This window comes from Pristiophorus japonicus, chromosome 11 (genome assembly GCF_044704955.1).
Source record: "Pristiophorus japonicus isolate sPriJap1 chromosome 11, sPriJap1.hap1, whole genome shotgun sequence".
Taxonomy (NCBI): domain Eukaryota; kingdom Metazoa; phylum Chordata; class Chondrichthyes; family Pristiophoridae; genus Pristiophorus; species Pristiophorus japonicus.
In genome coordinates, this window is record NC_091987.1 from 25,250,883 (window position 1) to 25,277,923 (window position 27,041).

The 27,041-nt window shown below is 50.3% G+C and overlaps 1 protein-coding gene across 1 annotated transcript in view; it reads left to right on the forward strand.

Moving 5' to 3' along the window:
• LOC139275700 (NACHT, LRR and PYD domains-containing protein 12-like) overlaps positions 1-27,041 on the forward strand; it is a 190,018-nt gene that overhangs the window by 53,562 nt on the left and 109,415 nt on the right. Inside the window, exons 3-5 of the mRNA XM_070892876.1 lie at positions 927-1,090; positions 2,279-2,450; positions 2,535-2,600. Of these exons, the coding sequence (XP_070748977.1) occupies positions 927-1,090; positions 2,279-2,450; positions 2,535-2,600 (402 nt within the window). The remainder of the gene's footprint in view (positions 1-926; positions 1,091-2,278; positions 2,451-2,534; positions 2,601-27,041) is intronic.

A 27,041-nucleotide genomic window follows, 5' to 3' on the forward strand; every position in this document is an offset into this window, starting at 1 on the left:
TAAAGGTGCAGATCCAGAGTGACCTGGACTTCACTACATGCCTCGTGTGAATCTGTACTGAGGAGACAGGACTTTACAAGGGCTTGGGGGGGGCGGGGAGGTGCGTTCGGCTGCTCAGTGGGGGCAATGTAGTGTTGGACACATGCGCAGAAAAGGGTTAGTGGGAATTGCACTGGGGGGGGGTGGGCACAGTCGGTGATATTTGTCCTAACTCTCACTTCTGCGCATGCGTCAGATATTGTCTCTGTCTCTCTCCCTCTCTCTCACTCTCTGTCTCTATCTCTGTCTTTCTCTCTCTCTCTCTCTCTCTCTCTCTCTCTTTCTCTCTCTCTGTCTCTCTCTGTCTTTCTCTCTCTCTGTCTCTCTCTCTGTCTTTCTCTCTCTGTCTCTCTCGCTCTGTCTCTGTGTCCTCTCAGTCTCTCTCTGTCTTTCTCTCTCTCTCTCTCTCTGTCTCTCTCTCTGTCTCTATGTCTCTCTCTCTGTCTCTCTCTCTGTATCTCTCTCTCTCCCACTGTCTCTCTGTCTGTCTGTCTCTCTCTCTGTGTCTCTCTCTCTCTCCCTGTCTCTCTCGCTCTCTCTGTCTCTTTCTCTCTCTCTCTCTCTCTCTCTCTCTCTCTGTGTCTCTCTCTCTCTCTCCCTGTCTCTCTCTCTCTCTCTCTCTGTCTGTCTCTCTCTCTGTCTCTCTCTCTCTCCGTCTCTCTCTGTCTGTCTGTCTGTCTCTCTCTCTCTCTCTGTCTCTCTCTCCCTGTCTCTCTCTCCCTGCCTCTCTCTCTCTCTCTGTCTATCTGTCTCTCTCTCTCTCTGTCTCCCTCTCTCTCTCTCTCTCTCTCTGTGTCTCTCTCTCTCTCTCTGTCTCTCTCTCTCTCCCTCAGATACCCATCATGCGATGAATGAAATGTGGGCGGTGTGTGTGCTTTTGCGTGCAGGTGCCAGGACTGCGATCGAGGAGACGCTGGCTTGCTTGAATGACTTCCAGCTGTTCCGAGTGACCCAGTTTTACCGGCCGCAACTGCAGCGGGTGTTGGAGGAGGTCGTGGTGGAGGTGAGCTCCATCTTGGTCGGAAACACCATAACCAGAGCAGAGTATGAGGTACGTGGGTGAGGCCCTGGGTCCCTTGGTCATCACATGCAGAGGGCACTGCGTCATGTTAAAGGGTGTCTATAGGATGCATGTGGTGGGTTATATGGATGGGTGGGGGGAGAATAGGAGTGCGGGGGTTCGCAGTGTCAGCCGTGGCTCAGTGGGCAGCACACTTGCCGCTGAGTCAGAAGGTCGTGGGTTCAAGTCCCACTCTAGAGACACGAGCACAATAACTCTTGGCTGACATTCCAGCACAGTACTGAGGGAGTGCTGCACTGTCGGAGGGGCAGTACTGAGGTAACGCCGCACTGTCGGAGGTGCAGTACTGAGGGAGTGCCGCACTGTCGGAGACTCAGTACTGAGGGAGCGCCGCATTGTCGGAGGGGCAGTACTGAGGGAGCACTCCATTGTCAGAGGGGCAGTACTGAGGGAACGCCACACTGTTGGAGGGGCAGTACTGAGGGAGCACCGCACTGTGGGAGGTACCATCTTTCGGATGAGACATTAAACCGAGGCCCCGTCTGCTCTCTCAGGTGGATGTAAAAAATCCCATGGCACTATTTTGAAGAAGAGCAGGGGAATTATCCCCGGTGTCCTGGGGCCAATATTTATCCCTCAATCAACATAACAAAAAACAGATTATCTGGTCATTGCCACATTGCTGTTTGTGGGAGCTTGCTGTGCGCAAATTGGCTGCCGCGTTTCCCATATTACAACAGTGACTACACTGGTTGTCGGGGTCACGTGGTGGTAAGGTCACGGGGTTGGCGAGGTCACGGGGTTATTGAGGACACGGGGTTGTCGGGGTCACGGGAATTTTGGGGTTGTCGAGGACCCGGGGTTGTTGAGGTCACGGGGTTGACCGGGTCACGGGGTGGTAAGGTCGCGGGGTTGTCGAGGATATGGGGTTGTCGAGGTCGCGGGGTTGTCGGGGTCATGGGGTTGTCGGGGTCACGGGGTTGTCAGGGTCACGGGGTGGTAAGGTCATGGGGTTGTCGTCACGGGTTTGTCGGAGTCACGGGTTGTCGAGGTCACGGTATTGTCGGGGTCACGGGGTTGTCGGGGTCACGGGGCTGTCGGGGTCATGGGGCTGTCGGGGTCACAGGGTTGTCGAGGTCACGGGGTTGTCGGGGTCATGTTGGTCAGGTCAGTCTCTTCCTACCGATAGATCTGGAGTTTTCCCGCTACCCTTTACAGATAATACGGGACTTGGTGAAGGTGAAGAAACACAAAGAAGCGGCGAATTTCATATTGGACACGGTGTTGGAGAATGGCGTCCCTTTGGGCCGGGCCATGTGGTCTGCCTTGCTTAAGGTGAAGAGTTCCAGGGCAGAACTGCCGACCCTGCTGTGGGAGATCCAGGGCAAGGGTAAGGCCTGGTGACTGAGCGCTATCTCTGTGAGGTGCCTGTCCTCCTGCCCGTACTAACGCCCACCTTCCTCTCTGTCCCCAGGGCCCAGCCTATACTTCTACATAACCTGGAGTCACATATGGTTGGACCTAGCAGACTATGACACAGGTGAGTGCACAGTCACGTGTTCGCTTCCCTCCCTTTGCTCTCTCTCCCTCTCTCTCTCTCTCTCCCCCTCTCTAATATGTCTCTACTTATCTGTAAAATAACTTCACGAGGCCTAGTGCTGTGCTTGAACTGCTGTGACCTTAGTCTCTTTATTGTAACCTAGAGTGAGGGAGCAACGTGGTGCCTAGCCTTTTATACAGCTCCTGCCTGGGCCTCCCACAGTTGCACCCTCTAGTGGTACCAGCATAGTATATATACAGAGTATGCATAGAAACATAGAAACTAGGTGCAGGAATAGGCCATTCGGCCCTTCGAGCCTGCACCGCCATTCAATGAGTTCATGGCTGAACATGCAACTTCAGTACCCCATTCCTGCTTTCTCGCCATACCCCTTGATCCCCCTAGTAGTAAGGACTACATCTAACTCCTTTTTGAATATATTTAGTGAATTGGCCTCAACAACTTTCTGTGGTAGAGAATTCCACAGGTTCACCACTCTCTGGGTGAAGAAGTTTCTCCTCATCTGGGTCCTAAATGGCTTACCCCTTATCCTTAGACTGTGACCCCTGGTTCTGGACTTCCCCAACATTGGGAACATTCTTCCTGCATCTAACCTGTCTAAACCCATCAGAATTTTAAACGTTTCTATGAGATCCCCTCTCATTCTTCTGAACTCCAAGTCAGCATGGATTTGTGAAAGGGAAATCATGCTTGACAAATCTTCTGGAATTTTTTGAGGATGTTTCCAGTAGAGTGGACAAGGGAGAACCAATTGATGTGTATTTGGACTTTCAAAAGGCTATCGACAAAGTCCCACACAAGAGATTAATGTGCAAAGTTAAAGCACATGAGATTGGGGGTAGTGTGCTGACGTGGATTGAGAACTGGTTGGCAGACAGGAAGCAAAGAGTAGGAGTAAATGGGTACTTTTCAGAATGGCAGGCAGTGACTAGTGGGGTACCGCAAGGTTCTGTGCTGGGGCCCCAGCTGTTTACATTGTACATGAATGATTTAGACGAGGGGATTAAATGTAGTATCTCCAAATTTGCGGATGACACTAAGTTGGGTGGCAGTGTGAGCTGCGAGGAGGATGCTATGAGGCTGCAGAGTGACTTGGATAGGTTAGGTGAGTGTGCAAATGCATGGCAGATGAAGTATAATGTGGATAAATGTGAGGTTATCCACTTTGGTGGTAAAAACAGAGAGACAGACTATTATCTGAATGGTGACAGATTAGGAAAAGGGGAGGTGCACGAGACCTGGGTGTCATGGTACATCAGTCATTGAAGGTTGGCATGCAGGTACAGCAGGCGGTTAAGAAAGCAAATGGCATGTTGGCCTTCATAGCGAGGGGATTTGAGTACAGGGGCTTGGTGAGGCCTCACCTGGAGTATTGTGTACAGTTTTAGTCTCCTAACTTGAGGAAGGATATTCTTGCTATTGAGGGAGTGCAGCGAAGGTTCACCAGGCTGATTCCCGGGATGGCGGGACTGACATATCAAGAAAGACTGGATCAACTGGGCTTGTATATATGACAACATTCCCTCCCAAAGTCTTTGATGCGAGTTAGTTACAGGTTGAGGTAATCCAGAACTCTGCGCTCTCTGGTTGATTGTCCGAGTGTCACTTGTGGTATGGGCGAGTTGGTCGGGCCACTGCTGTCTTGCAGCGCTGTTGGTCTGACTGGACTGTTGGAGATGGTGGGATCATCCTCGTGGTTGGCAGCTAGGTCTGTTGCTGATTGGGTGTGTGTAGGTGGATCGCTGAAGGTAAGGTCCTCTCCTGGTAGTTCCTGGTTACCTGTAAATCGCAATATGGTCTGGTCCAAATGCTTTCTGCACGTTTGTCGTTAAGCAGTTTGACGAAAAACACTCTCTTCCCCTCCTTGGCTAAAACAGTGCCAGCGAACCATTTGGGGCCATGACCGTGATTTGGCACAAACACCGGGTCGTTTACATGATGTCACGTGATACAGCCGCACGATCGTGGTACATGTTTTGCTGATAATGCCTGGTTTCCACCTGATCGTTGAGGTCAGGGTGGACTAAGGAGAGCCTGGTTTTGAGTGCATGTTTCATCAGTAACTCTGCAGGGGGGACCCCGGTAAGCGAGTGGGGTCGTGTCCTGTAATTGATCAGCACCCGGGATAGGCGGGTTTGTAAGGAGCCTTCCGTGATGCGTTTCAAGCTCTGCTTTATGGTTTGGACTACCCGCTCCGCTTGGCTGTTGGATGCGGGCTTGAACGGGGCAGATCTGACATGCTTGATGCCATTGCGGGTCATGAATTCATTGAATTCTGAGCTGGTGAAACACGGACCATTGTCACTGACCAGAATGTCTGGGAAGCCATGGATGGCGAACATGGCCCTGAGGCTTTCAATGGTGGCGGTGGACATGCTGGATGCCATTATTACACATTCGATCCACTTAGAGTAGGCGTCCACTACAACGAAGAACATTTTTCCTAGAAAGCGGCCCGCATAGTCTACGTGGATCCTGGTTTTGAGGACCAGAGACTAAGTGGAGCCTCCTTGGGGGCATTGCTCAATTGTGAGCAAGTGTTAAACTAGAGCACGCACGACTCCAGGTCCGAGTCAATGCTGGGCCACCAGACGTGGGACCTGGCGATAGCCTTCATCATGACAATGCATGGGTGGGCTTTGTGTAGGTTGCGTATGAAGGTTGCCCCGCCTTTTTTTGGCAGGACGACGCGGTTGCCCCATAAGAGGCAATCCGATTGGATGGACATTTTGTCTTTACGACGGTGAAACGGCTTTATCACGTCTTGCATTTCTCTTGGGACCGCTGACCAGCCCCCATTGAGGACGCAACTTTATACAAGAGATAACACAAGGTTCTGGTTGTTCCAGGTCCTGATCTGGCAGGCCGTTATGGGTGACCCTTCACTTTCGAAGACGTCCATGACCAGGCACAGGTCTGCGGGCTGTGCCATTTCCACCCCGATGGTGGCAACGGTAGCCGGCTGAGGGCAGCGGTGCAGTTCTCAGTGCCTGGCCTGTGGTGGATCGTAGAATCGTAGGCCAACAGTGTTAGTGCCCATCTTTGGATTTGCGACGAAGCATTGGTGTTTATGCCTTTGCTTTCCGAAAACAGTGAGATTAGGGGCTTGTGGTCGGTTTCTAACTTGAACCTGAGTCCGAACAAATACTGGTGCATTTTTTTTACCCCATAGACACAGGCCAAAGTCTCCTTCTCACCCATATTGTAGGCTCTTTCGGCCTTGGATAGACTTCTAGACGCATATGCAACCAGTTGGAGTTTGCCCGCTACATTTGCTTGCTGTAAAACACACCCGACACCGTACGACGACGCGTCACATGCTAAAACTAGACGTTTACCTGGGTCATACAAGCACCTTGTTCGAACACAGCAATTTCTGGCCTTTTTGAAGGCGGCCTCTTGATTTTGACCCCAAACCCAGTCGTTTCCCTTGCGTAGCAACTTGTGCAACGGTTCAAGCAAGGTGCTCAATCCTGGAAGAAAGTTACCGAAATAGTTGAGGAGTCCCAGGAACGAGCGCAGCTCCGTTACATTTCGTGGTCTGGGTGCATTCTTGATGGCGTCTGTCTTCGAGTTCGTGGGCCTGATGCCGTCTGCCGCAATCTTTCTCCCCAGGAATTCTGCCTCTGGCGCAGGAAGACACACTTGGATTGCTTCAACCGGAGTCCAACTGTTTAGTCGACTTAAAACCTCTTGCAGGTTGCGCAGGTGTTTGGTGGTGTTGCGACCAGTGATAAGGATGTCATCCTGAAATACAATGGTGCGTTGAACCGATTTCAACAGACTCTCCATGTTCCTTTGGAAGATGGCTGCAGCTGAGCGGATCCCGAACGGGCACCTGTGGTACAAGAACAGTCCCTTATGTGTGTTAATGCACGTTAATTTTTTCGACGACTCAGCCAGCTCCTGGGTCATGTAAGCGGAGGTTAGATCCCCCTGCTAATGTCGCAAAGAGATCATCGGCTTTGGGTAGCGGGTACTGGTCCTGTAACGAGACTCGGTTGATCGTTACCTTGTAGTCGCCGCAGATTCTGACCGTGCCATCGCTCTTAAGTACCGAACAATCGGACCGGCCCACTCGTTGAATTCGACTGGTGATATGATTCCCTCGCGTTGAAGTCTGTCCAATTCGGTCTCCACTTTCTCCCTCATCGGGTAAGGGGCCGTTCGAGCCTTGTGATGAATGGGCCGTGCCTCGGGGACCAAGTGGATCTGCACTTTGGCGCCTGTGAAGTTGCCGATGCCTGGTTCAAATAAGGATGTGAACTTGCTCAGCACTTGAGCACAGGAAGCATCGTCCACTGAAGATAGTGCTCTGACATCTTCCCAGTTCCACCGAATCTTCCCCATCCAGCTTCTGCCAAGCAGCGTTGGCCCGTCACCTGGTACAACTCACAGTGGTAATTTGTGTATCCCTCCATCATAGGATACCTTTACGTTCGCACTGCCGATAACTGGGATCAGTTCCTTGGTGTAAGTGCGCAGCTTTGTCTGAATCGGGCTCAGCTTGGGTCTTTGATCTTTGTTGCCCCACAGCCTCTCAAATGCCTTCTGGCTCATAAGTGACTGACTCCCCCCCGCCCCCCCGTGTCCAACTCCATGGAAACAGGAATGCCATTTATCTTGACTTTCATCATCATGGTGGTGAAGGTGTGTACCATGTGCACTGCTTCCTCGTGCTGAGTTGCCTCTCTAGCTTGTACTTTATGATCCTTGCTGGATCGGAAACCTCCTGCCAACTCCTCTGCCACGTTTTGCGTCGCTGATCTTCCGCACATTGGCTCTGGGTGGCCCTTTTGGCCGCAGCCTTTGCACACAGTGTCTGAATCAACACAGACGGGCCCGATGGTTACACATAGAAAATAGGTGCAGGAGTAGGCCATTCGGCCCTTCGAGCCTGCACCACCATTCAATAAGATCATGGCTGATTAAATTTCACATTCACATTCATTATTCACATTTACACCCCTTGGCGGACTCTGAGTCGGACTAATTCTTTGATCAACAGTTATTTTCTGCACAGTTGCCAGTGAGCTTTGATTCTGGGAGAATCTCAATGTTGAGGTCGTGAACTCCTGGCTTAAGGTAATGGTCCGCTTCACGTCCCGTCCCGTCACGAAAATGGCCCGCAACACACTGGTGAGGAGTTCGCCAAATTCGCACTGTTCCACGAGCCTTCGTAAGGCTGCGACATATTCCACTAAATTCTGGCCCTCGGTGCGGCGGTGTGTGTAGAAGCGATAACCTGGCCAGCAAAACCCGAGTAAAGGCTTCACCCTCAGTAAACGTTTCTAAACTACCACCGGCAGCCATCTCTGCATGTAATTCCGTGATCCCGTTCTTGTCGCCAGTTAATATCTCTCTACTTATCTGTAGAATAACTCCACGAGGCCTAGTGCTGTGCTTGAACTGCTGTGACCTTAGTCTCTTTATTGTAACCCAGAATGAGGCAGCAACGTGGTGCACAGCCTTTTATACAGCAGATGCACCCTCCAGTGGTACCAGCATTGTATGTACAGAGTATTCATATATGACACACTCTTTCTCTCTCTCTCCCTCAATCTATCTCTCTCTATCTCTCTATCTATCTCTCTCTCTCTCTCTCTCTTTCTCCTTTTGTCTCTCTCCCCCTCTGTCTCATAAGAACATAAGAAATAGGAGCAGGAGTAGACCACCTGGCCCCTCGAGCCTGATCCGCCATTCAATAAGACCATGGCTGATCTGATCATGGACTCAGCTCCACTTCCCTGCCCGCTCCCCATAATCCATTACTCCCTTATCGCTCAAAATTCTGTCTATCTCCGCTTTAAATATATTCAATGACCCAGCCTCCACAGCTCTCTGGGGCAGAGAATTCCACAGATTTACAACCCTCTGAGAGAAGAAATTTCTCCTCATCTCAGTTTTAAATGGGCGACCACTTATTCTGCGACTATGGGCTAGATTTTACACTTTTGTGCAGATCGCCCAAAAATGGGCGCTAGTTCTGGCATGGGCAGTAAAACTGGGTTTTCAGATCGCCGGCTTCGCGCCCATTCTCAAAGCACCTAATCTCTATTTTTGAAATTTGGCGTTACCGCGAGCGATATGAAATGGGCGGCAGCGTTAAATCTCTCTGACCTTCTGCCATAAAGTGTCGCTGTCCTTAGCAACGGCATGGCAACACTCCATTCCCGCGATTCAGGAGGTCAAGGGTCATAAGAGGAGAAGAGGAGGCAGAGAGAGAGGCACTGAAAGCATGTGTGGGTGTGGTGTATGCTTGCGTGGCTGTTGTGGGAGGCACGAGGGAGAATCAGCAGCAACAAAAAGCCCAAGAAGTACCAAGAACATAGTTGGCAGCGAGTTTTTGTCCAACAAATAAGATATAACATGGAAGGGAGTGAGGAGGCCCTAGAACTGGTAGCCAGGGTGCCTGGCAGAGGGCTCCCAGTGGTCCCGGAGCGCGGCACTGCACCCCAAGGTGCCGCACCTCCATTGCCAACCACACATGAGAGCCAGCAGCAACATCTTGCTTCTGGCTCGGAGCACGTTCCCACCTCAGGACCGTCCTCTCCCGTATCCGTCCAAAGCAGCATTCGCCCGTCACCCTGCCCCCACCCCCCCCAATGAAGCATCGCCTGAGGACCTCCTCGGCCAGGCGGCTTAGAGTCAGGAGGGGAAGGGGAAAGGGGTAGAGGTGGAGAGGAGAAGCGGAGGGGGGGGGGGGGGAGGGGGAGGGAGGGGTTGGTTTGTACAGAAATACTGATGATTTCAGACTAATGTTCGGTTTAAATGTTTTTTTATTTAACAAAACCTTGTTGTGCATTGGTTCAGATAACTGCACCATTACATGCTGGTGATTCCTTAACATCAAAGGGTATAATTACACTTAACTTCAATCAACTTAAACTTTAACTGTCACCAAGGTGATGCCCACCATTGATGTATGACCTGTACACCCAGCAGTGTGTCAGCCTTGGAAGTAACACCAACGTTCTTTCAGGCAAAGCGATCATTGATGAGCTCCTGATGTAAGGCTCTTGCAGCTATCATGCCACCACGGGCCCTTTCATGCGGTCTAAAGGGGGGCGGAGACATGGCTTCAGCGTCAGCCTGATTGTCTGGGCCGATGTCAGCGTCCACCTCCTCGTCCTCCTCTTCCTCCTCTGACTCTCTCTGGTGAGGTGGGCTGTCAGACTCATCAGGCAATTCTTGTCCCCTCCTGATAACCAAGTTGTGCAGCATGGAGCACACCACCACGAATTGAGCTACCTGCTCAGGGTGGTATTGGAGTTCGCCTCCTGGGTGGTCCACGCATCTAAAGCGCTGCTTCAGCACTCCAATGGATTTCTCGACGATATTGCGAGTGGCTCTGTGGCTCTCGTTGTATCGCCTCTCGGCTTCGGTGTGGGTATCATCAGCCAGGTGGCGAGGCCATCTCCTTTGTCACCAAGCATCCAGCATTGACCTTGTGGCTGATTGTTAAACAAGTCAGATACTGTGCTCTCATGCAGGATGTGCGCATCATGGATGCTGCCCGGAAATTGAGCATTCACTGGCAGTATAGAAACATAGAAACATAGAAAATAGGTGCAGGAGTAGGCCATTCGGCCCTTCTAGCCTGCACCACCATTCAATGAGTTCATGGCTGAACATGCAACTTCAGTACCCCATTCCTGCTTTCTCGCCATACCCCTTGATCCCCCTAGTAGTAAGGACTTCATCGAACTCCTTTTTGAATATATTTAGTGAATTGGCCTCAACAACTTTCTGTGGTAGAGAATTCCACAGGTTCACCACTCTCTGGGTGAAGAAATTCCTCCTCATCTCGATCCTAAATGGCTTACCCCTTATCCTTAGACTGTGTCCCCTGGTTCTGGACTTCCCCAACATTGGGAACATTCTTCCTGCATCTAACCTGTCTAACCCCGTCAGAATTTTAAACGTTTCGATGAGGTCTCCTCTCATTCTTCTGAACTCCAGTGAATACAAGCCCAGTTGATCCAGTCTTTCTTGATAGGTCAGTCCCACCATCCCGGGAATCAGTCTGGTGAATCTTCGCTGCACTCCCTCAATAGCAAGAATGTCTTGTGCAGTAACCTCTTATGTGGCACCTTATCGAATGCCTTCTCTCTCTCTCCCTCTGTCTCTTTCTCTATCTCCCTTTGTCTCTCTCTCCCTCTCTTTCCCCCATCTCTCTCTCTCTCTCTCTCTCTCTCCCCCCCTCTCCCTCTGTCTCTCTCTCTGTCTCTCTCCCTCTGTCTCTCTCTCCCTCTCTTTCCCCCATCTCCCTCTCTCTCCCTCTCTTTCCCTCTCTCCCTCTCCCTCTGTCTCTCTCCCTCTGTCTCTCACTCCCTCTGTCTCTCTCTCCCTCTGTCTCTCTCTCTGTCTCTGTCTCTCTCTCTCTCTCTCCTTCTGCTGTGTATGGAGAAAGAGTCAGACTGAACACTGAGCTCAAAGTAAAGTCTTTTATTGCAGGTCTCCACAGTGCCTCTCCAACCTTTGAAGCCTCCTTAAATACCTGTGCTCCCAAGGAATGATGGGATGCTTTGGGACTCCAGGGGATGAGCCCTCTGGTGGCTGTACAGAGTAAATACAAGTATCTATATATAACAACACTCCCCACCCCCAAAGTCAATAGTGTAACTATTTACAATGTGAGTCGATCTGGGGCCCTTCTTGCCCTGGTTGATTGTCTCGGTGTGAAAGCTCGTGTTGTTGAATCATTTGTTGGGCCCTCGCTGGGCGCTTGTGCAGCTGGCCTTGCTGGGCTGCCTGGTGTGTTGGGCCCTGCAGGGCTGCTGTGGATGATGGGTTCTGCTTCGTGGTCAACCGTGGTGCCGGTTGCCACTGGTGTGTGTGTTGGGGGATCAAAAAAGGTAGGATCCAAGGTGGGTTGCTCAGGGTAGTCCATGAATCTGAGTTTGATTTGGTCCAAGTGTTTCCGGTGAATGAGTCCATTTGAAAGTTCGACCTGAAACACCCTGCTCCCCTCTTTGGCCACGACAGTGCCGGGAAGCCACTTGGGACCTTGTCCATAATTTAATACAAATACAGGATTATTGATTTCAATCTCGCGTGACACATTTGCACTATCATGGTATGCACTTTGTTGAAGCCGCCTGCTCTCTACCTGTTCATATAGATCAGGGTGAACTAACGAGAACCTTGTCTTAAGTGCTCTTTTCATGAGCAGTTCAGCAGGTGGGATCCCAGTGAGTGGGGTCTTGTGCGGTAGCTAAGCAGGACTCGGGATAGGCGAGTCTGCAGTGAGCCTTCAGTTACCCTCTTCCAGCCTTGCTTGATGGTTTGCATTGCTCTCTGCCTGACCATTGGACGCTGGTTTAAATGGGGCAGATGTGACATGTTTCATCCCGTTATGGGTCATGAATTCTTTGAGCTCAGCACTGGTAAAATATGGCCCGTTGTCGCTCACCAGGCCATCAGGTAGGCTGTGTGTGGCAAACATGGCCCGCAGGCTTTCAGTAGTGGCAGCGGACGTGCTAGCCGACATTATTTCACATTCAATCCACTTGGTGTACGTGTCAACAACCACAAGGAACATTTTACCCAAGAACGGGCCTGCCTAGTTGACGTGTACCCTAGACCACGGTTTGCAGGGCCAAGACCATAAACTTAGCAGCACCTCCTTGGGTACATTGCTTAACTGCGAGCATGTTTTGCATCTGTGAACGCAGGACTCTTAAGTCCGCATCGATACCGGGCCACCACATGTGGGATCTGGCTATCGCTTTCATCATTACGATGCCTGGGTGGGTACTGTGAAGATCATTGATGAAGGTGTCTCTGCCCTTCTTGGGGACTACTTGATTGCCCCACAGAATGCAGTCTGCTTGTATAGACATTTCATCTTTGCGCCGCTGGAACGGCTTTATCTCTTCCTGCATTTCCACTGGGACACTGGACCAACTCCCGTGAAGCACACAGCTTTTGACTAGAAATAATAAAGGGTCCTGGCTTGTCTAGGTTTTGATCTGCCAGGCAGTGACGGGTGATTGCTCATTCTCAAATGCTTCCATAACCATGGCTAGATCTGTTGGCTGCGCCATTTCCACCCCAGTGGTGGGCAATGGCAGCATACTGAGAGCATCGGCGCAGTTTTCTGTGCCTGGCCTGTGGCGGATAGCGTAGTTGTATGCAGACAACGTGAGCGCCCATCTCAGGATGTGGGCCAATGCGTTGGTATTTATCCCTTTACTCTCGGAGAACAGGGATATAAGTGGCTAATGGTTAGTTTCCAATTCGAATTTTAGCCCAAACAGTTATTGATGCATTTTCTTTACCCCATAGACACACACTAATGCTTCTTTTTCAATCATGCTGTAGGCTCTCTCGGCCTTAGACAGACTCCTGGATGCATAAACAACCGGTTGCAGTTTCCCGAAATCATTAGCTTGTTGCAATACACACCCGACGCCATATGACAACGCATCACATGCTAGTACCAAACGCTTACATGGATCATACAACACAAGCAATTTGTTTGAGCATAACAATTTTCTCGCTTTTACAAAAGCATTTTCTTGGCTTTTGCCACATACCCATTCGCCCCCTTTTTGTAATAAGACATGCAGTGGTTCTAGCAGGGTGCTGAGACCCGGTAAGAAGTTACCAAAGTAGTTCAGGAGTCCCAGAAACGACCGCATCTCCGTCACGTTCTGTGGCCTCTGTGCGTTCTCGATTGCCTCCGTCTTCGCGTTGATGGGCCTGATGCCGTCCGCCGCAATCCTCCTTCCCAAGAACTCCACTTCAGGTGCCAGGAAAACACACTTCGCGCATTTTAACCTGAGGCCCACACGGTTGAGTTGACTTAGAACCTCCTCCAGGTTCTGCAGGTGCTCGACTGTGTTCCGACCTGTGACAAAGATGCCGTCCTGGAAGACCACGGTGTGCGGGACTGACTTCAGTAAACTTTCCATGTTTCTCTAGAATATTGCCGCCGCTGATCGGATTCCAAATGGGCATCTGTTATAAACAAAAAGACCTTTGTGCGCGTTGATGCAGGTGAGGGCCTTCGATGATTCCTCCAGTTCCTGCGTCATGTCGGCTGAAGTCAGATCCAGCTTCATGAACGTCTTTCCTCCCACCAGTGTTGCAAAGAGGTCATCAACCTTTGGTAGTGGGTATTGGTCCTGCAGGAAGAAACGATTGATAGTTACTTTGTAATTGCCACAGATTCTGACGGTGCCATTTCTCTTGAGGACTGGGATGATAGGACTGGCCCACTCGTTGAACTCGATCGGTGAAATGATGCCCTCTCTTTGCAGCCGGTCCAGCTTGATCTCTATCCTTTCTCTCATCATGTACGGTACTGCTCTCACCTTGTGATGGATGGGTCGCGCCCCCGGAATTAGGTGGATCTGCACTTGCTCCTTGGAATTTCCTGGTTCGAACAGTGAGGAAATTTGTTTAAGACCTGGGCACACGAAGTGTCGTCAGCGGGCGATAGCGCTTGGACGTCGTCCCAGTTCCAGCGTATCTTTCCCAGCCAGCTCCCACCGAGCAGCATGGGACCATTGCCCGGTACCACCCAGAGTGGTAGCTTGTGCACCGCTCCATTGTAGGAGACTTTTACGGTAGCACTGCCGATTACAGGAATCAGTTGTTTCGTGTAAGTTCTTAGTTCTTAGTCTCGTGCGAACTGGAGTTAAGACTGCTTTGAGGCCTTGTTCCACCACAACCTTTCGAAAGTCTTTTTGCCCATGATAGACTGGCTTGCGCCCAGCTCCATTGACACCGGGAGTCCATTAGTTCAACATTCAGCATTATCGGGGGACAATTCGTGGCAAATGTATGCACCCCATGTACCTCTGCCACCTTGATCTGAGGCTCTGGTTCGTCGTGATCCTCCGTGGATCCATCCTCCTCTGCAACATGGTGGTTTGCAGGTTTAACAGGCTTTGCAGCTCGCCTGCACACTCGTTGGAGGTGTCCCATTGTTCCACAGTCTTTGCAAACATACTCTTTGAATCGGCATGAATGGAAACGATGATCACCCTCGCAGCGCCAACTAGGTGAACTCTGAGGCATCTGCGGACACGTAGACCTGCCCTGTACGTTATGATTCAAAAACAACATCACTTTATTCTCAGGACTTGTAGCACCACTTGTGTACTGAGAGATTTGCTTCGTATTGTCACTGGTGACAATGAACGCCTGGACTATCGCTATGGCCTTACTCACGGTTGGCGTCTCTACAGTCAAAAGTTTGTGAAGTATAGTTTCGTGGCCATTGCCAACGACGAAAAAGTCTCTGAGCATGTGCTCCAAATGTCCTTCAAATTCGCAATGTTCATCAAGGTGTCTTAGCTCGGCGACATAACTCGCTCGTCGCTTCATGGCCTTCAGATCTTTTGTTGGTGTAGAACCAGTACCTTGCCATCAGAACAATAGGTCGAGGAACCAACTAGAAGGCTGGCCATCCTCAACTGGGTGATGTGTAATGAGAAAGGACTAATTAGCAATCTTGTTGTGCGAGGCCCCTTGGGGAAGAGCGACCATTAAAAGGGACAATTCTTTATTAAGATGGAGAATGACACAGTTAATTCAGAGACTAGGGTCCTGAACTTAAGGAAAGGTAACTTCGATGGTATGAGACGTGAATTGGCTAGAATAGACTGACAAATGATACTTGAAGGGTTGACGGTGGATAGGCAATGGCAAACATTTAAAGATCACATGGATGAACTTCAGCAATTGTACATCCCTATCTGGAGTAAAATTAAACAGGGAAGATGGCTCAACCGTGGCTAACAAGGGAACTTAAGGATAGTGTTAGATCCAAGGAAGAGGCATATAAATTGGCCAGAAAAAGCAGCAAACCTGAGGACTGGGAGTAATTTAGAATTTAGCAGCGGAGGACAAAGGGTTTAATTAGGAAGGGGAAAATAGAGTATGAGAGGATGCTTGCTAGGAACTTAAAAACTGACTGCAAAAGCTTCTATAGATATGTGAAGAGAAAAAGATTAGTGAAGACAAACATAGGTCCCTTGCAGTCAGATTCAGTTGAACTTATAATGGGGAACAAACAAATGGCAGACCAGTTGAACAATTACTTTGGTTCTGTCTTCACGAAAGAAGACACAAATAACCTTCCGGAAATACTAATGGACCGAGGGTCTAGTGAAAAGGAGGAACTGAAGGAAATCCTTATTAGGTGGGAAATTGTGTGAGGGAAATTGATGGGATTGAAGGCCGATAAATCCCCAGGGCCTGATCTACATCCCAGAGTACTTAAGGAAGTGGCCCGAGAAATAGTGGATGCATTGGTGATCATTTTCCAACAGTCTATCAACTCTGGATCAGTTCCTATGGACTGGAGGGTAGCAAATGTAACACCACTTTTTTAAAAAGGAGGGAGAGAGAAAACGGGTAATTATAGACCGGTTAGCCTGACATCAATAGTGGGGAAAATGTTGGAATCAATTATTAAGGATGAAATAGCAGTGCATTTGGAAAGCAGTGACAGGATCGGTCCAAGTCAGCATGGATTTATGAAAGGGAAATCATGTATGACAAATCTAGAATTTTTTGAGGATATAACTGGTCGGTTGGACAAGGGAGAACCAGTGGATGTGATGTATATGGACTTTCAAAAGGCTTTTGACAAGGTCCCACACAAGAGATTGGTGTGCAAAATTAAAGCACATGGTATTGGGGGTAATGTACTGACTTGGATAGAGAACTGGTTGGCAGATAGGAAGCAGAGAGTCGGGATAAACGGGTCCTTTTCAGAATGGCAGGCAGTGACTAGTGGGGTGACACATGGCTCAGTGCTGGGACCCCAGCTATTTACAATATACATCAATGTTTCGATGAAGGAATTGAGTGTAATATCTCCAAATTTGCAGATGATACTAAGCTGGGTGGTGGTGTGAGCTGTGAGAAGGATGCTAAGAGGCTGCAGGGTTACTTGGACAGGTTAGGTGAATGGGCAAATGCATGGCAGATGCAGTATAATGTGGATAAATGTGAGGTTATCCACTTTGGGGGCAAAAACATGAAGGCAGAATATTATCTGAATGGTGGCAAATTTGGAAAAGAGTATGTGCAACGAGACCTGGGTGTCATGGTTCATCAGTCATTGAAAGTTGGCATTCAGGTACAGCAGGCGATGCAGAAGGCAAATGGTATGTTGGCCTTCATGGTTAGGGGATTTGAGTATAGGAGCAGGGAGGTCTTACTGCAGTTGTACAGGGCCTTGATGAGGCCTCACCTGGAATATTGTGTTCAATTTTGGTCTCTTAATCTGAGGAAGGACATTCTTGCTATTGAGCGAGTGCAACGAAGGTTCACCAGACTGATTCCCGGGATGGCAGGACTGACATATCAGGAGAAACTGGATCGACTTGGCCTGTATTCACTGGAGTTTAGAAGGATGAGAGGGGATCACATAGAAACATATAAAATTCTGACGGGACTGGACAGGTTAGATGCAGGAAGAATGTCTCCGATGTTGGGGAAGTCCAGAACCAGGGGACACAGTCTCAGGATAAGGGGTAAGCCATTTAGGACTGAGATGAGGAGAAACTTCTTCAGTCAGAGAGTTGTTAACCTGTGGAATTCCCTACCACAGAGAGTTGTTGATGCTAGTTCATTGGATATATTCAAGAAGGAGTTAGATATGGCCCTTACGGCTAAAGGGATCAAAGGGTATGGAGAGAAAGCAGGAAAGGAGTACTAAAGGAATGATCAGCCATGATCTTATTGAATGGTGGTGCAGACTCGAATGGCCGAATGGCCTACTCCTGCACCTATTTCCTATGTTTCTATGTTCAAATGCTCTCGGACCAGTGTGCACAAATCGTCGTAGGCATTCTCCGTGGGTTTCGCTGGAGTGAGCAGGTTCTTCATGAGGCCATATGTTGGTGCCTCACAGACAGTGGGGAGGATCGCTCTTCGTTTGGGAGTGCTTTCTTCCCTATCTAGCTCGTTGGCCACGAAGTATTGGTCGAGTCGCTCCACAAAAGTTTCCCAATCATTTCCCTCCGAGAATTTCTCCAGGATGCCCACTGTTCTCTGCATCTTTGGGTTCGCTATCTGTTTCTTGTCGGCAATTCTTGTGTATGGAGAAAGAGTCAGACTGAACACTGTGAGCTTAAAATGAAGTGTGACCTTAGTCTTTTATTGCAGGTCTCCAGAGTGCCTCTCCAACCTGTGAAGCCTCCTTAAATACCTCTGCTCCCAAGGGATTTTGGGATCCCTTGTGACTTCAGGGATGAGCCCTCTGGTGGCTGTACAGAGTAAATACAAGTATACATATATAACAACTTCTCTCCCTCTGTCTCTCCCTCTCTCTCTGTTGTGTATAGAAGAACTCCACGAGGCTGAGTACTGTGAGCTAAACTTAGTGTGACCCTAGGCTTCTTTATTACAACTCCAGAGTGCCTAAACAACATGGCAGCCAACCTTTTATACTGGCCCTGTACGTGTGTGCAGGTGACCATTAGGACTCCAACAGTCGTGCCCTCTGACTGTCTCTCTCTCTCTCTCTCCCTCTCTCTCTCCCTCCCTCTGTCTCTCTCCCAGTGCCTCTCTCTCTCTTCCTCTGTTTTTCTCTCCCTCTCTCTTGCCCTCTCTGTCTCTCTCTCTTCCCTCTCACCCTCTGTTGCTCTCTCCCCATGCCTCTCTCTCTGTCTCTCCCTCCCTCTATCTCTCTCTATTCCTCTCTCTCGCTTTCTCTGTCTGTCTCTCTGTGGCTCTCTCACCCTCCTTCACCCTCTTTCTTCCTCTCTCCTTCTCTCTTTCTCTCTCACTCCCTGTCTGTCTCTCTCCCCCTCTCTCTCTCTCTCTGTCTCTCTCCTTCTGTCTCTCTCCCTCTCTGTCTCTCTCTATCTCTCTCTGTCTCTCTCCCCCCTCTCCCGCTCTCTCTCCCTCTGACTCTCTCTGTCTGTCTCTTTCCCTCCTTCACCCTCTCTCCCTCTCTCACTCTCTCCCTCCCTCTGTCTCTCTCTCTCTCAGGCTCTCTCTCTCCATCTCTCTCCCCCTCCCTCTCTCCCTCTGTCTCCCTCTCCCTGTATCTCTCTCCCTCTGTCTCTCTCTCTCCCTCTGTCGCTCTCTCTCTCTGTCTCTTTCTCTCTGTCTCTCTCTCTCTCTCGCTCTCTCGCTGTCTCTCCCTCTCTCTATCTCTCTCTCTTGCTCCCTCTCCCTCTCTCTGTCTCTCCCTCTCTCCCTCTGTCTCTCTTTCCCTCTCTCTCCCTCTCCCCCTCTCTCCCTCTCTCTCCCTCTCTCCCTTTCTCTCTCCCTCTCTTACCCTCTCTCCCTCCGACTCTCTCTCCCTCTGTCTCTCTCACTCTGTCTCTCTCTCTCCCTCTGGCTCTGTCTCTCTCTCTCCCTCTCTCCCTCTATCTCTCTCTCCCTCTCTCTCTCTCTCTCTACCTCTCTCCCTCTCCCTCTCTCTCCCTTGGACTCTCTCCCTCTGTCTCTCTCTCCCTCTAGCTCACTCTCTCTCTCTCTCTCTCTCTCTCTCTCTCTCTCTCCGTCTCTACCTCTCTCCCTCTCTCTCTCCCTCCCTCTCTCCCTCTCTCTCTTCCTCTCTCGCTCTCCCTCTCTCTCCCTCTGTCTCTCTCCTTCTGTCCCTCTGTCCCTCTCTCTACCTCTCTCTCTCCCTCTGTCTCTCTGTCCCTCTCTCTCTCCCTCTGACTTTCTCTCCCTCTGTCTCTCTGTCTCTTGCTCTCTCTCGCTCTTTCTCCCTCTCTCTCTCTCCCTCTCCTTCCCTCTCTCTCCCTCTCTCTCCTTCTCTCTCCCTCTGTCTCTCTCTCCCTCCAACTCTCCGACTCGCTCTCTCTCTCAGTCTCTCTCCCTACCTCTGACTCTCACTCTGTCTCCCTCTGTCTCTCTCTCTCTGTCTCTCTCTCCCTCTCTCTCTCGCTCCCTCTCTCTCTCTCCCTCTGTCTCTCTCTCTTCCTCTGTCTCTCTCTCTCTCTCTCCCTCTGACTCTCTCTGTCATGTATTCAACCAGCATTGTAACCCTTGTATAATCTGACCTAAGTTGTACACTGTGAGAACAATGACCACTAGGTGGGAGACAATCCTAACCTGGGCCTTCAGGTACAAAAGGGGAAGCTCCATCCACCTTGGAATTGGACACGGGGGCGAGTCAGTCAATTATGAGCCAGAAGGCTTTTGAGAAACTGTGGGGCAACAAGGCGCAAAGGCCAAAACTAAGTCCGATCCACACCAAGCTGCGCACTTACACCAAAGAGCTCATACCAGTCATTGGAAGTGCGGCAGTGAAGATATTGTATGATGGTGCTGTGCATGACCTATCTTTGTGGATTGTTCCAGGCAATGGCCCAACGCTGTTCGGCAGGAGCTGGCTAGAAAAGATTAGATGAAATTGGAACGACATCAAAACACTGTCTTCAGTGGATGATGCCTCGTGTGCTCAAGTGCTGAGCAAGTTTCCCTCGCTATTCGAACCAGGCATCGGCAACTTCACAGGCGCCAAGATACAGATCCATCTGGTCCCTGATGCACGACCCGTTCATCACAAGGCTCGGGCGGTTCCGTACATGATGAAGGAGAAAGTCGAGATTGAGCTGGACAGACTTCAATAAGAGGGGATCATATCGCCAGTCGAGTTCAACGAGTGGGCCAGTCCAATTGTTCTGGTGTTGAAGAGCGATGGGACGGTCAGAATCTGCAGGGACTACAAGGTAATGATCAACCGAGTATCGTTACAGGACCAGTACCCACTATCCAAAGCGGATGACCTGTTTGCAACGCCAGCAGGGGAGAAGTCGTTCACCAAGCTGGATCTAACCTCTGCTTACATGACACAGGAGCTGGCTGAACCTTCGAAAAAATTGACGTGCATCAACATGCACAAAGGACTGGTCATATACCACAGATGCCCCTTTGGGATTCGTTCGGCGGGGAACATGGAGAGTCTGCTGAAATCAGTTCCGCGCACCTTGATCACTGGCCGCAGCACTACCGAACACTTGCACAACCTGGAAGAGGTTCTCAAGCGACTGGACAGAGTGGGACTCAGGTTTAAACACTCCAAGTGTGTTTTCCTGGCGCCAGAGGTCGAATTTCTGGGGAGAAAGATTGTGGCGGATGGCATCAGACCCACGGACTCCAAGATGGAGGCCATCAAGAATGGACCCAGACCACAGAATGTGACGGAGCTGCGTTCGTTCCTGGGACTCCTCAACTATTTTGGTAACTTTCTGCCGGGGTTGACCACTTTGCGAGAACCATTGCATTTATTGCTACGCAGGGGTGACGACTGGGTTTGGGGTTAAGCTCAAGAGACAGCCTTTAACAAGGCCAGAAAACTGCTATGCTCTAACAAGTTACTTGTATTTTATGCCCCGTGTAAACGTTTAGTACTAGCTTGTGATGCATCTTCGTACAGGGTCGGTTGTGTATTACAGCAAGCCAATGTGTCAGGCAAACTGCAACCGGTTGCATATGCGTCCATAATCTTATCTAAGGCTGAAAGAGCCTACAGTATGGTTGAAAAAGAAGCATTAGCATGCGTATATGGGGTTAAAAAAATGCACCAATGCCTATTTGGGCTCCGGTTCGAGCTCGAAACCGACCACAAGCTGCTCATTTCGCTGTTCTCAGAAAGGATATGTATTAACACCACTGCTTCGTCCCGCATCCAAAGATGGGCACTACCATTATCCGCTTATGACTATGTAATCCACCACAGACCAGGCACGGGGAACTGTGCGGATGCTCTCAGTTGGCTACCATTTCCCACCACTGGGGTGCAAATGGCGCAACCCGCAGACTTGCTCCTTGTATTGGATGCTTTTGAGAGCGAGGGATCACCCGTTACGGCTAGCCAGATCAGGAACTGGACTAGCCTGGACCCAGTGCTATCACTAGTAAAAAGCTGTGTCCTCAATGGGAGCTAGTCGATGGTCCCAAGGGAAATGCAAGACGAAATGAAGCCGTTCCACCGACGCAAGGACAAAATGTCCATCCATTCGGATTGTCTCCTATGGGGGAATCGCGTAGTTTTGCCAAAAAAAGGCAGGGAAACGTTTATACATGACCTACACAGTACCCACCCGATAGGCTCATAATAAAGGATGAAACTGAGTACTGTGAACAATGAGTAAGTGTGACCTTAGCTCCTTTAATTAGACTCCAGAGTGCAGGTACCTTGTGGGTGGCCTGCTTATATACCGTGCTCCCAAGGAATTCTGGGATCCCTTGGGACTCAAACAGGTAGGCCCTCTGGTGGTGGTGTGATACAGGTTGCCAAGTTACATACATAACACCACCCAGGCATAGGCATGATGAAGGCATTTCGCTAGGTCGCACATTTGGTGGCCCGGCATTGACTCGGAATTGGAGTCATGCGTACACCAATGCAACACTTGCTCACAGTTAAGCAATGCACCAAGGGAGGCCCCACTGTGGTCATGGCCCTCGAAATCGTGGCCAAGGATCCACGTAGATTTCGCTGGCCCATTTCTAGGAAAGATGTTCCTAGTAGCAGTGGACGCTTACTCTAAATGGATTGAATGTATAATAATGTCGTCATGTATGTCCACTGCCAACATTGAAATCCTCAGGGCCATGTTCGCCACCCATGGTTTGCCCGACGTCCTTGTTAGTGATAATGGACCATGTTTCACCAGCTCGGAATTCAACAAGTTCATGACCTGCAATGGCATCAAGCATGTCAGGTCTGCGCCGTTTAACTCCGCATCCAATGGTCAAGCGGAATGGGCAGTCCAAACCATCAAGCTGAGATTGAAACGCGTGATGGACGGTTCCCTGCAGACCCGGCTATCTCGGATTCTGCTCAGCTACCAGACACGACCCCACTCGCTTACTGGGGTCCCCCTGCAGAATTGTTAAAGAAGAGAGCACTCAAAACCAGGCTCTCCTTAGTCCACCCGGATCTCAATGATCATGTAGAAACCGGCGTCACCGGCAAAACATGTACCACGATCGCGCGGCTGTATCGCGTGACATTGAAGTTAATGACTCTGTGTTTGTTCTTAATTACGGTCATGGTCCCAAATGGGTTGCTGGCACTGTGTTAGCCAATGAGGGGAATAGAGTGTTCATTGTCAAACTTTTGAATGGACAAACGTGCAGAAAGCACTTGGATCAGACCAAACCGCGATTCACTGACAACCAAGAACAGTTTGAAGAGGACATTACCATCATTGATCCACCCACACCCACCCAACCAGCAATCGACCTCGCGGTCAATCACGAGGATGAACCCACCATGCCCGACAGTCCGATCAGACCAGCCACACCGCAGTGCTGCAATGATCCGACCGACTAACCCATGCCAGGACTTCACCTCAGGCGATCAACCCGGGAACACAGAGCCCCGGATCACCTCAACTTGTAAATAATTTGTACATAAGACTTTGGGGGGGGGGATGAATGATATTATGTATTTAAACATTACTATTGTGGAAGACATGCCACCAGGGGGCACACCTGTGGGAGACCCAAGGGTCACCTGCACACCCTGAGCAAGCAGGTATAAAAGGCAGTCTACCATGCTGCTTCCTCACTCTGGAGTTACATTAAAGAGACCAAGGTCACAACAGTTTGACCATAAGATATACAGTCTTGTGGAGTTATTCTAAATGTAACATTCTCCCTCTCTCTCTCTCCCTCTCTGTCTCTCCCTCTCTCTGCCGCTCTCCCTCTCTCCCTCTCTCTGTCTCTGTCTCTCTCCCTCTCTCCCTCTCTCTCATCCTGTGTCACTCTCTCTCCCTCTCTCACTCTATCTCCCCCTATCTCTCTCTCTTTCTCCCTCTCTGGCTCTCTCTCTCTCTCTCTCTCTCTCTCGCTCCCTCTCTCCCTCTGTCTCTCCCTCGCTCCCTCTTTCTGTCTCTCTCCCTCTCTCTCTCTCTGTCTCTCTCTCCCTCTGTCTCTCTCTCTCTGTCTCCCCCTCTGTCTCTTTCCCTCTCCCTCTGTCTCTCGCTGACCCTCTCTCTCTCTCCCTCTCTCTCCCTCATATGTCCTTACTATACAGTATAAATGCACACGAGGCCCATATTTGAGAGAAGGTCACTTTGTGACCAGTTACCTTTATTACCAAGAACTCAAGTGATGAAGGTGGGTGGAGCTTCCCTTTTTATACCTGAAAGTCCAGGTTAGGAGTGTCTCCCACAAGTTCACCCCGTTGTGATCAATGTTCTCAAGGAGTACAACTTAGGTCAGCTTATACATGGGTTACAATGATAGTTGAATACATGACATCACCTCCCCCCCAAAGTCTTATGGGGATCACAGGTTAAGTCTCTCTGGTGGTTTATGCTCCCTTGCAGAGCGCCTGAGTTGTGGCTCCGGTCGTTGGGCGCTGGCCTGCGTGTCTGCTGCCTCAGGCCTGTCCGGACTGCCCACAGTGACTGGGCTCGCCTCCACTTGGTTCTGGTGTTCGGTCACCTGTGGTGGAGTGAACTCTACATCGTGTTCTTCCTCTGCTTGTTCTATGGGGTGGCTGAACCTCCTTTTAGTTTGATCCACGTGTTTGCGGCAGATTTGTCCATTGGTAAGTTTAACTACCAAAACCCTATTCCCCTCTTTGGCAATCACAGTGCCTGTGAGCCATTTGGGCCCTGCAGCGTGGTTGAGGACAAAAACAGGGTCATTGACATCAATACATCGCGCCCTCGCATTCCTGTCATGGTAGTCACATTGGGACTGACGCCTGCTCTCAACAATTTCTTTCATAATCAGGTGTATAAGGGATAACCTGGTTTTGAGCGTCCTTTTCATTAGCAGCTCTGCGGGTGCAACCCCTGTGAACGAGTGTGGTCGGGATCGATTGGCCAACAGGAGGCGTGATAAGCAGCTTTGTAGGGAACCCCCTTGGATTCTGAGCATCCCCTGTTTGATTATCTGCACTGCTCCTTCTGCCTGGCCGTTTGAGGCCGGCTTGAACGGTGCCGTTCTGACATGGTTGATTCCATTGCCTGCCGTGAAGTCCTGGAATTCAGTGCTTGTGAAGCACAGGCCATTGTCACTGACCAAGACATCCGGCAGACCATGGGCGGCGAACATTGCCTGTAGACTTTCTACCGTGGCAGAGGATGTGCTTGAATTTAAAATGGCACACTCAATCCATTTGGAGTAGGCGTCTACTACAACCAAAAACATTCTTCCCATGAAAGGACCTGCGTAGTCCACATAGAAGCGTGACCATGGCTTGGCAGGCCAGGACCAGGGGCTAAGGGGGGCTTCCCTGGGTACGTTGCCCAGCTGAGCACACGTGTTGCACCTGCGGACACAAAGTTCCAGGTCTGCATCTATCCCTGGCCACCAAACGTGTGACCTGGCAATGGCCTTCATCATGACAATGCCCGGGTGCTCATTGTGAAGTTCTCTGATAAAACACCTCTCTGCCCATCTGGGGCATGACTACTCGGTTTCCCCACAGTAGGCAATCAGCCTGAATCGAGAGTTCATCCTTGCACCTATGAAACGGCTTAAATTCCTCAGGGCATGCCCCGTACGTGGCTGCCCAGTCCCCATTCAGGACACATTTCTTGACTAAAGACAGTAGCGGGTCTTTATTTGTCCAGACTTTAATTTGACGGGCTGTCACAGGTGAGCCTTCGCTTTCGAAAGCTTTAACAGCCATGACCATCTCAGCATCATGCTCAGTTGCCCCCTCAGTGGTGGCTTGTGGGAACCTGCTGAGTTCATCGGCGCAGTTTTCAGTGCCCGGTCTGTGCCGAATTGTGTAGTCATAGGCGGCTAACGTGAGTGCCCACCTCTGTATGCGGGCCGATGCATTCGTATTTATGGCCTTGTTGTCGGCCAAAAGGGACGTTAGGGGTTTATGATCTGTCTCTGGCTCAAATTTCCTGCCAAACAGGTACTGGTGCATTTTTTTTACTGCATATACACAGCTAGTGCTTCCTTTTCTACCATCCTGTCGCCCCTTTCTGCCTGGGACAAACTTCTGGAGGCATAAGCTACCGGCTGTAACTGACCCTTGGCATTCACATGCTGCAACACACACACCCGACCCCATAGGACGACACATCGCACATTAAAACAAGTTTCTTACACGGGTCATATAATGTTAACAGTTTGTTGGAGCATAACAAATTGCGTGCTCTATCAAAAGCCCTTCCCTGGCTGTCCCCCCAGACCCAATAATGACCTTTGCGTAGAAGCACGTATAGCGGCTCTAACGGCATGCTCAATTTGGGAAGAAAGTTACCAAAATAGTTCAGGAGCCCCAGGAACGAACGCAGCTCCGTCGTGTTACGGGGTCTGGGTGCTCTCTGGATCGCTTCCGTTTTGGACACAGTGGGTCTGATCCCGTCTGCTGCTATCCTCCTCCTCAGGAATTCTACCTCTGGAGCTAAGAAGACGCACTTCACCTTTTTCAGTCGCAGCCCTACCCGGTCCAGTCTGTGTAGCACCTCCTCCAGGTTGTGGAGGTGTTCTTCAGTGTCGCGACCCGTGATGAGGATGTCGTCTTGAAAAACCACCGTCCTTGGAATCGACTTGAGAAGGCTTTCCATATTTCGCTGAAAGATCGCGGCGGCCGAACGAATCCCGAACGGACATCTGTTGTACTCAAACAACCCCTTGTGTGTCGTGATGGTGGTCAGCTTCTTCGACTCACTCGCCAGCTCCTGGGTCATGTAAGCTGAGGTCAGGTCCAATTTTGAAAAAGGTTTGCCACCAGATAGCGTCGCAAAGAGGTCCTCTGCTCTCGGTAGCGGGTACTGGTCTTGGAGTGACACCCGATTGATGGTGGTCTTGTAATCGGCACATATCCTGACCGACCCATCCGCCTTGAGCACCGGCACGATCGGGCTCGCCCAGTCACTGAATTCGACTGGCGAGATGATGCCTTCCCTCAGCAGGAGGTCCAATTCGCATTCTATCTTTTCCCGCATCACGTACGGCACCGCTCTGGCCTTGTGGTGTACTGGCCTGGCATCCGGGTTTATATGAATCACTACCTTGGTCCCCATGAAAGTGCCGATGCCGGGTTGAAATAATGAGTCAAATTTGTCCAGGACCTGTGAGCATGATACTTGCTCCACAGAAGAAATTGCATTGACATTGCCCCATTTCCAGTTCATGACAGCAAGCCAACTCCTCCCCAGTAGTGCGGGACCATCCCCCGGGACAATCCAGAGTGGCAACCTGTTCTCTGAATCTTTGTGGGTCACGACTACCGTGGCGCTGCCTAACACCGGAATGATCTCCTTTGTATATGTCCGTAGATGTGCGTCAATCGGCAATAATTTTGGCCTCCTGGCCTTGGACACCACAACCTTTCAAACTGTTTGATAGTCATCAGGGACTAGATGGTCCCCGTGTCTAGCTCGATTAATACTGGGATGCCATTGAGAAGCACTTTCATCATTATCGGTGGCGTCCTGGTATATGAACTGTGTCTGTGCTCCACATGAACTCGCTGAACTTCAGCTTCCAGCGATTTCCCCCAGT